The sequence below is a fragment of the Pygoscelis adeliae genome, unplaced genomic scaffold, assembly GCF_000699105.1.
Source record: "Pygoscelis adeliae isolate BGI_AS28 unplaced genomic scaffold, ASM69910v1 Scaffold17, whole genome shotgun sequence".
Taxonomy (NCBI): domain Eukaryota; kingdom Metazoa; phylum Chordata; class Aves; order Sphenisciformes; family Spheniscidae; genus Pygoscelis; species Pygoscelis adeliae.
In genome coordinates this window covers 2,380,318-2,390,217 of record NW_008825234.1, presented here as the reverse complement: position 1 = coordinate 2,390,217, position 9,900 = coordinate 2,380,318, and the positions used below count along the sequence as shown (strand labels likewise).

Below are 9,900 nucleotides of genomic sequence, written 5' to 3'. Positions count from 1 at the left end.
TTCATTTGTTTTGTAACAAGATGCACCAAGATCATCTTATGCAAATGTGAAACGTGTTTACTTTAAGAAATTATTTGGGGCCTCAAATAGTTCATGCACTGAATCATTCTCAACTAAAGAATGCAGAAAACCAAAATCTTACTTTTACCTTTACCCAACCCCAAAACACCCATCTGGCTGGGATCCCTCTCTTTCAGTACTAAATTATAAGAACTTTGTCCTCCCTCAGCACTAAAACTCAGTTTACTTAAGTGCCTCCTTGTCATACATCTGTGAACAGTTTAATAAAGAAACATTACAAAATTGGTAGGACCTCTGATTTGTTGGTTTGCTTTGGCTGTTTTTCAAAAAAATGTTGTAACACCTTCACATCCAAAAAACTTACAGTAATATTTGTACTTATTAACTGGAGTATACAAAATATTTGCCTTGTTGCTGAAATATCCCTGTAGCGCTACAAGCAATTAACATTTATAACTACAAATTTTGCTAAGATAAAAGAATATCAGAAATCTACTTCTTCAGAAATAATCATTCTAACAACTAGAGGCCAAATTCTGCCTTCCCTTACAGTCATGCAATCACATTTGTTAACTATTGTGAGGGCAGACTTTAGCCCCAAACGACATTTTTATCTAAATACATATATTTTCCTACAGAAAAAACAAGCTATGTCTTATCACTGCTCTTCCCTTCTGAAGGGTAAATACTGATATTTGAAATACCTAAATTGTATTTACAGCTGTACAACACTGATGCCACATACTTGCAAAATATCACTTGTACTCTATAAACATGGGGTAACTTTTACAATCGGCTTAAAAACTTTTCTTAAAATAAAGAAAGAGCAGACAAGCTTAGACATTTTCTTTGTCAAATTCACACACAAAATACATGGTAATATGACACGCAACATCATTCCACCCTCCAGATGCCACCATCTCCACACAGTCCTCCTCATCATAAGCATTGTTGGGCTCCCCACTGCGCCATTTGTTGAAGGTCTGCATGGGCGATCGGTCAGAATAGACAAAATTTCCCTCTTTCTCTAGGTCGTTAATCCCAATGAAAACTCTGGTGAGCCCGGCCTGGTTGATGTACGAGGCGATCAGATTGTTGGCAGACTCATCCTTCGGCATGCTCAGCGTCCCTCCTCTTCCGTGGCAGTAGAGCTGGGCTTCCTTGTATCTTTTCTCTTCCTTCACCAGCAGATATATCTTATTATCTGTCTCACGCACACCAGCAACAGCTGCGGGGGAGGGCAGTGCTGAAAAGTGAGCACTCGCATTTCTATAAACCAACTTACTGTACACCCCAAAATAGCTTCACAAATCAGATGCGGGACGGTGACGCCCTCTACGAGCAATTACACCAGTAAAAAGAGGCAACAAGAAAGGAAAATATTTATATAAAATTAACCTACCATTTTTTATGAATTTTAGTTCCGTTGTCAGCTGGGCCACTTGGATATCCATTTCACCAATAGCCTTCCTTAGCTGGCTGCACTCACAGGGGATGCCTGTGAAATGATACAGATACACAAAAAAGCAAAAAGCCATCTAATTTCAATAACTATCTAAACAATTTTATGAAAAGGCCCAGCCTGGCAGCCCTGGAGAGGGCTGTCTTGCAAATAACAGACAGAAACTTAGAGCCTTCGCTACTCTGCACCATCGTATGGTTCTCATGGGTGTCTGAGCCTATCCAGAACAGCTCAGTTCACTTCCCATGCAGCTTCAGCCCTGCATGATTAGCACTAACCTAAACACAGACAGATATTCCCTGCAAAAAAAAAAAAAAAAATATTTTTTTTTAACTAAGAACATTTGTCAAAATTTCCCATTTTGAGAAAAATTATTCTCTTCAGTCTTCTCCAAACAGCACTTTTGCCACAGCAAAAATCTGCACAGTGCATTGTTCACCTGTTCCTCATGAGGAACATAACACAGCAGATCCATAAGGCCATGTAATGCACATAATTACCTGCAAATGTAGTTCTGTACTTTTGAAAGTACAGAATTTACGGTACTTCTTCCAATAAAATAAGACAATTGAAAACCATCTATTAACCCAAATTGATATTGGTTTGACAAAGATAATCTGAATGAGAATACTAAAAAGGTAATTGTTACATCTATGGGCTCAAATCTCAAAATGAGGATCAATTACAGTTTCCAGTTCTGTGTGTAATTATTCAAATCTGCATTTGACTACCCAATTACTCAGCTTAGGTGTCTAAGTCAGTCTAAGCACAGGGTACTTACACTGCAAAACTGTGCTTGATGACTAGGTATATGGTACTCTGGCTCAAGAATTAGAGTGACAAATTATGTTCTCATAAGAAAACTAATTGGTGCACCTCTAGTACACGCTGCCAGGAAGGGACAAATTGGATAAAATCTGAATCTGCCACTTTTGTAAGGCTTACACTTCTTATGCCGGGCTTGCACCTTTTTCTCTGGAAGATCTGTATTCCTGGTCATCTCCTGCTCCTATAACAATAATCCATGGAGGGGCAGGAGCTTCCGTCCTGCTCCTTCGTGTTGGCAGGAAGCCAGAGTGGGATATGCAGAGACGTCCCTTTGCACTGGTGATGAATTATAGGGACAGTCGCGCTTCCGTTCCCGCTAGTCTTCTGGAGTGATCACACCTCTGAGGAGCTCTGAGACATTGTTGCAACAAATACACTACAAGTCCAGCAACTACTGTAGTTTCAATAATTTTAAGTAATTTGAAAATATTACAGTGAAATATTACAATGCCTATACAAATATTTAATTTTTCATTATTTCCCCCAGTATGTAAACAGACATGTATTTTTGGTGATGATGCACATATCTTGTAAAATCCTTCACATACACAAGGTGTGTCATGGCTTACCTGGGTCACCATTAGGACCGGGTGGTCCTATGTCACCATTATCTCCTTTTTCACCTAAAGACATGAAAAAGAATATAAATTTAAGGCAGCTTTTTTGGTCAACAGTTCATTTAGCACTTGTTTATTTTTTCTCTAGTAACATTCAAATGTAGAAAGTAGAAATATGCCCAAGCAAAAATAAAGATTTTTCTGTGCTAGTTGTTCCACAACAAAGGCCAGCCAAAGTTATGAAACTTGAACACAAAGAATATGTACCAATATCCATTTTTTGACAGTTATGAACTTCACAGAACCGATAAATTCAGATGCTGTAGAGGGAAAAGGACTGGATATGCTACAGTGATGCCTAAATCTAGATTCATAATCTAGATGCTTAGGTAAACGTTGGTCCAAATGACATAACCAACGTCACATAGGAAGCCTATGGGGTAGGCAAGATTAGAATTCAAGTCTTCTGGCTCTTAAGAGTGTGCCAAAATACAGTGCATCTTCCCATCTGCTTCTCTTAACTGTCCACACTTGTGTGATGGTGCACAAAGTTCTTTATTTAGCCTTAAACCAGGATTCTCACCCTGCTTTAAGGCCAAATATACTGCTGTCAGAGCGAAAGGTAACTGGCTGAGAGATCTCAGCCATCTGGCTGACTACAGTATGAGAAACTCCCTATTATGGTAAACTCTGAGACTTGTTAACTATTTTTCAAGCCCCTAAAGTTTTCTCAAACATAAACGATCACAGATTTTTCATCTGAAACACAAATGGAGAAACAATTGAACTAAGCATACCTTTTGAACCAATAGGACCAATTTTTCCATGTCGTCCCATGCTGCCTTTCTGTCCTTTGTCCCCCATTTCTCCTATACATAACAGAAAGACAAAAGACACAAGGTGGCAATGTAGTCTGATTCATTCAGATTCTAGCATGCTTGCAATACCAGTTTTTACAGTGAGCAAAAACACGCTATATCCCCAATATTCATTGAACTCCAGAGGTCCAGCTCACTCCTTGTGAAGAACTTACATATAACAACCTAGACAGTGATTTAATCTTCGCAAAGCAATTGACATTAAACAGGCATGCAGGTGTAAATGAAAATGGATCTTGGCTGAGAGCCACTGGAAAAGTTTTTTACAAACTTCTCTCAGATGACCATGCCAGAATTAAGTTGAAAATGAGTAGGGATTGCATTCAAACATGGATCAGTGGATTAAAACTATCATGGAGCTGAGAAGACCTAAAGGATCCAAGCACAACTGACAGTTTTGTCTAATACAGTAGCTCCACTGTAACTGAGGGCTGAATTTGGACTTAATGGCTTATTTATACAATATAAACACTGTAGAAGCAGTCACATCCTCATTCTTTGCTCTTGCATTTGAAGATTACATTAATGAAAAATGAAAATTAATGGAAATCTTACATCAACTTATATACATATATACACAGACACATGCACATGTTCATACAAAGTCTGACTCAAACCAGCAACATTGAATGTTACTAGTTTTAAAGACAGTTCTACAGAATACTTCAAAGTGCAGTTGTAGCAAAGGAGCTGCTAAAAAATCATTTTCCTCAGCTATGTTTTTACAAATAAAAGGCAACTATCCACCTCTTAAGGTCAATTGAAATTGTCAACAAATCTGCATGAACCAGCCACTGTTACCTATCTGTGTCCATGAGGCATACCCAGAAATCTAACGTAAGATAGCTTGATTCACTTACTTTGTCTGACCTTGACCTCTTTTCTATTAGTTGTACTTTCCTGTGTGATGTAAAGTGAATATTACAACGGCTTCAGGGGAAACAGAATTTGCACTGGAACAGGCAGTTTCTTTGCCATCATTGTCTTCACAAACCAAGCTGAAGCACTGTTACTAATAAAATGTGTGCCACAGTCCAAGTATTGATGTCATTGATCTGAGCTCCTCCAGAGCTCAAATAATAAAACAGATAAAACATGCCTGTTACGTTATACGGTTTTTCTGGATGGCATTTCTCAAACATTATGAAAAATAATTATCTTAATGGTGTGAATCTGAGAGAAGAACTTAAGCCTGTAATAGCAAAGCCTTATTCAACCCCATGTCTACAGAGCTCATCTACAAGTTTAGGGGATCAGCAGTTGAAATTAATAAGCACTAGTCACCTAATAGAGTAAATACAGCAGGCTTACACATAACTGAAGGTTTTGGCTTAAACCAAGCCATTTATAGTCAATAAACTCTACATGGTCTAAGCTTGTCAGATTATTATTTCTAAATGATACTTTGGTTCTGGCATTGGTTTAGAGAGGATTCCCTGATTTGTTTTAGGTAGACTTTCTGAGACCTATGAAATGAGACCTGTCATATTGTTACACTCACTATGTAGTGAATGTGTAGATCATTTATGAATGATCTGGATGAGGGGATTGAGTGCACCCTCAGTAAGTTTGCAGACGACACCAAGTTGGGCGGGAGTGTTGATCTGCTCGAGGGTAGGATTGGAAACTCTGATGCCGTTTTCCTGACGGCCCGAGGAGCCTCAGGGAAATAATACCGCATCTCAGTGTACATTGGTGATACCCTTTCCTGGGTGCAACACCTGAGCAAATTAATGCTCTGCCATCAGATTTAGGCCTCTTTGTATCATGATTTCAAGAAGAAACGTGGTCTGGAGGCAGCACAGCTGTGCAGCTATGTCATGAGATAGGTTTCCCACTGTACCACACAGTATCAAAGGAGAGCAGGTATGGAGGGACTACAGGGACGAGAAGCCAAATGCCTTCTGAGACTCCCATCCTGCAGAAACCCAAGACCAAGACTGCTTTAGGAAATACTGATGCAGTTTTTTCAATGTTTGTTGAAAAGATTGTTTCTTTGCTCAAAGCAACTTCTGTTATGCACTGTTTGGCTACACAGGAGCAAGGAATCAATGAGCCAAGTTAGGAGGAAAAGCTACCATAGGGATCCAGCAGTTGAACGTGTGTAAATTGTCATAGCTCAGCCTCAGTTGTGGATCCACGACAACTGTTGCCCTCTGTTGTTACTGGAACTGGACAGACAGCCACATATTTCCTCTATATATTTTTTAAAAGCTGGATATGACCCATTTCATCATTACCTTTAACTTAAAAGTGTAATCAGGAACAAGTTTCAGAATATAAACTGATCACCACTGGGCTAAGAGATGTCCTCTGTATTACTCCATGAAGTCTCAAGCAACTGTCACTTGATGGCATGAGTCAGGAAGAAATAATTTCCTCTGAACTGAGAGAAGCCAAACGTGTATGGCTTGTTGGTCTAATTAATTACTGGCAATCCTACAATCAATGATTTCCCTTTGTTTTCAACAAGGATCAAATTCAGTCATTACTAGACATGGACTCGATTAGGAAATTTTACCAGAAACCAAAAATATTTTTCTCTTATGCTATATATTCCTACTGGAAGAATGGAAGTAATCCATTCAGCCAGCTGAAGATCTACTTTCGGGAATATAGCTTCACTTTCAGAACAGATTCGTGGCTTGCCTTAAAGATGCAATCCGTTGGGCTGCACAGGTTATAAAGGTACTGATGCTACCAATTGGATATTTATCCAATTTAGATAGTATATTGAAAGGGTATTTCCTTGAAAATCTCTAAAGTATCAGCTTGTAACGAGTTTATCAAGTTGCTCTGAAAGTGACCGTTCTTGCTTTGGACATTTATGTATTGGGATTACCATAACAGATTGTCAGATGTTTGAATGCTTTCTCTGTTCAGGCTGCTACACCTGAAATTAAATAAACACATAGATCTAATGCACAAGTAAAATAGAAAGTGAAGTCATTATATATATTATTTCTCATAAATACTGCCCAGAAAATGAACTACTTCTCAGTAATAGCCAGTAAAAGCTACGTGATCGGCTCAGAAGTAAAAGTGTGTTAGCTCAAACAATGAAGACATACATTAAGTCTCCCGTGCTCATTAAAAGAACTGTTTGGATTTGGTTTTCTCTTACAGTGACTAACCCCTGCTTCTATTCCAGGGGTTTGTTTATTCTGCTGCTTCTGCAGAATAAATCACAAGGTTTCAAAAGTTTTAATACCTTTTGTAAAGTCCTTTTTAGTGGCCCTATGATTGCCAAAAATGCAGCCTAAAGAGTCTTAATGAAATCAGGAAGTGAGAGCTGGAAAGAAATTAGGACAATGGAAGAAATTAAGTCTCCATAACCAAAAGTAGGAAATCTATCAGAAAGTTTGAATGGAGAATATGAAGCAAGTCATCTGTCATCTCTCAGATGAAGGTGGTATACACCGGAACCAATTATAGAAGACTTAAAGGATTTTGGAAGGAACTGAAGAGAAGGAAACTCTAAATTATCTTCTTTGTGGCCTTTTCAGGCCCACAAACAAGAGAAGAAATAAAATACCGGAGAGGAATGGTGGGCTGCACAACCAGTGAAAAAATGAGGGCTTTGGCTCTGTGCAACACTATAAATGGGGGTCTTCATACAGTATGGCAAATCTCTTCAGACAGGATTAATTGGAACAGACAAGAAGGTATAAAACTACTTAAAAAAAGAAAAAGGTGTCAAAAAGACAAATCCAGCAAAACCACAAATTTACTATCTCACAGACAAATTGAATTGAATCATGTCAGAGGGAAGAGAGCAGTAGTTTACTTCCCAAACTTAAGGATTTGAAGACAAACCAGACAGAAATTCTTCATGATTTGACATAGCGGATATCACAGACACCTACCTAAAAATGAAAGTAGAAGTGTACCAAACCAGACCAAAGGCCGCTTGACTCTAGTGCCATCTTTGACAGCAATCTGCAGAGGATACTTAGAAAAAGAATGTAAGAAATAAGACCAAGATTACAATGTCTTTCCCCCAGTGTATTTCCTTAGTCTTGCAGCAGTCAGTATTCCCAATGCAAAAATTTAGCCTGACTTGAATGAGAACAGTATTTTTAAAGGATATCATGATGTTATGTATGGTAGCAATCTACATTCAGGACACTTAACTTTTAAAAACTATTGGCAACTGGAAATCAGAAAATTCTGAATACACCAATAGACTACGGTACTGCTTTACGCTAAATAATCTGAATTATCCACACCACTGGCTAGGGAACAGTGGTTACAACACAGTTACATCTTACATGAACAAATAGTGGATAATCCCACTGGGACAAATCCATTATTTGTCCCACTGGGGCAAATTAATTTCACCCAGCATTAGCCACCTGAAAGTTAGGTTTTTAGACTAGGCTATTTATCTAAGCTCCCTTGGTAGGCAATGGAGAAATAAACACCTCTCAGCAGTGATCCATCTCACTCATGTTAGACAGGTATCTTAATGACAAAGTGAAACTTTAAAAGCTTTGCATAACAAACAGGAAAAAAAAAAAAAAGAGGAAACTATTATCAATCCATACTGACTAGAAATCAGAAAGGCTAGAAAATTTGCAAGGGAAACTAAAGATAGTAAGAAAAAAATCCAATCTAGGAAGGCAGAGAAAAGTTTAAAGGACTTTAAAGTACATTCAAAACAAAAGAAACGGAAATAGTATGGTCCATTCCTGAATGGGGGAGTTTATATTCAGATGCACACAAACACAAATAACTGCCCTTATGAAACACATATCTTGCCAGAATTACATTAACAGCATAACACCAAGCTTGTTCAGACCAGTGGTCCATTTGGCCCAACACTCTGATTCCCACAGTGGCAGCAAGAGGTACAATATAGAGAGGTCACACAACCCCAGCCACCATCCTTATGAGGCAGCTCCTCCATCTTCACATTTCTGGTGCCCCTCTCTAATCTCCCATGTCCTTCTTGAGAGACAGAGGCCAGAACCACACTCATGTCAGGTGCATGTCAGGCTTTTATACAGAGCAAAATCAGCCACAAAAATGATCTTCCTGTTTTGTCCTTGGTATCTTTTCTGATGATGGACAGCATTTTGTTGGCTGCTGCTAATGATTTCAGAGCAGTTCTCGAGTCTTAAGTGACAGTTCTGGTTTTTGTAAGTGTGAATTAAATTATGTATCCCTAATGTCCCTAGGCAATACATTTATTTACACTGAAGTCCATCTGCCATATTTTTGTCCACTCAGTTTACCACAGATTTTCTCAAAATCCTATTGCGTTCAGGTGGAACTGAAACTCAGTTTTGAACCAGATACCCACTTTGTGAATCCACAACTGTCAATGTCAGGACTTTTATATAGAATCCTGCCTGCAGCACTCCTTAGTGAGCAATAAATTCATGTAAAAGTTGACTCAGAAATTTAAAGGATTGATTGATTACATATTAATGAGCAATCAGTAATACTAAAATATAAATTAAGATATTATTACCTCTCTTTAGAATTTAATTATACAAATGACTGAGCATTCTGGCTCCAATCCAGTTAAATTAATGAGTCTTCTCTCATACTTCAGAGGCTATGCCTGTACTAGTAAACTAAATGCCTGGGACTATTCCCTGGCAATAGGAACCAGGTGGCCAAGAATGGTACACACCACAATATTAAATTGTCTTACTCTTCAAACCAGAATAACAACTTGCAAGCTGTTCATTGTGTTAGCTCCCAAAATGTGCCCAAGAATTGCCTGGGAAAGTGTTCACTGGCACAAGCTGAAACCGTGCCAGAGACTGTGCTAACACTGCAAAGATAGAGAGAGACAGCTGAGTTCCATGCCCAAGAATAGTATGTGACTCTGCTTCACATACCAGTATAAATGAAGTAAGATGCAGAAAGGCTGAAATTAAAATACTAAAATAATATATTTTCAAATGGTTATGGCTCTAAGAAAAATCATAGAATCATAGAATCAATAGTTTGGGTTGGAAGGGACCTTTAAAGGTCATAGCATCATAGAATCATAGAATCATTAAGGTTGGAAAAGACCTCTAAGATCATCGAGTCCAACCGTCAACCCAACACCACCATGCCCACTAAGCCATGTCCCTAAGCGCCTCATCTACACGTCTGTTAAATACTTCCAGGGATGGTGACTCAACCACTTCCCTGG

General features: G+C 38.6%; 1 protein-coding gene across 1 annotated transcript in view; it reads right to left on the bottom strand.

Annotated features, from left to right (window-relative positions):
• Window positions 1-765: 765 nt before the first annotated feature.
• COLEC11 (collectin sub-family member 11) overlaps window positions 766-9,900 on the bottom strand; it is a 40,505-nt gene continuing 31,370 nt past the window's right edge. The window contains exons 4-7 of the mRNA XM_009329303.1: window positions 3,666-3,737; window positions 2,881-2,934; window positions 1,424-1,519; window positions 766-1,249 (exon numbers count right to left, since the gene is read on the bottom strand). Of these exons, the coding sequence (XP_009327578.1) occupies window positions 858-1,249; window positions 1,424-1,519; window positions 2,881-2,934; window positions 3,666-3,737 (614 nt within the window). The 3' untranslated portion in view covers window positions 766-857. The remainder of the gene's footprint in view (window positions 1,250-1,423; window positions 1,520-2,880; window positions 2,935-3,665; window positions 3,738-9,900) is intronic.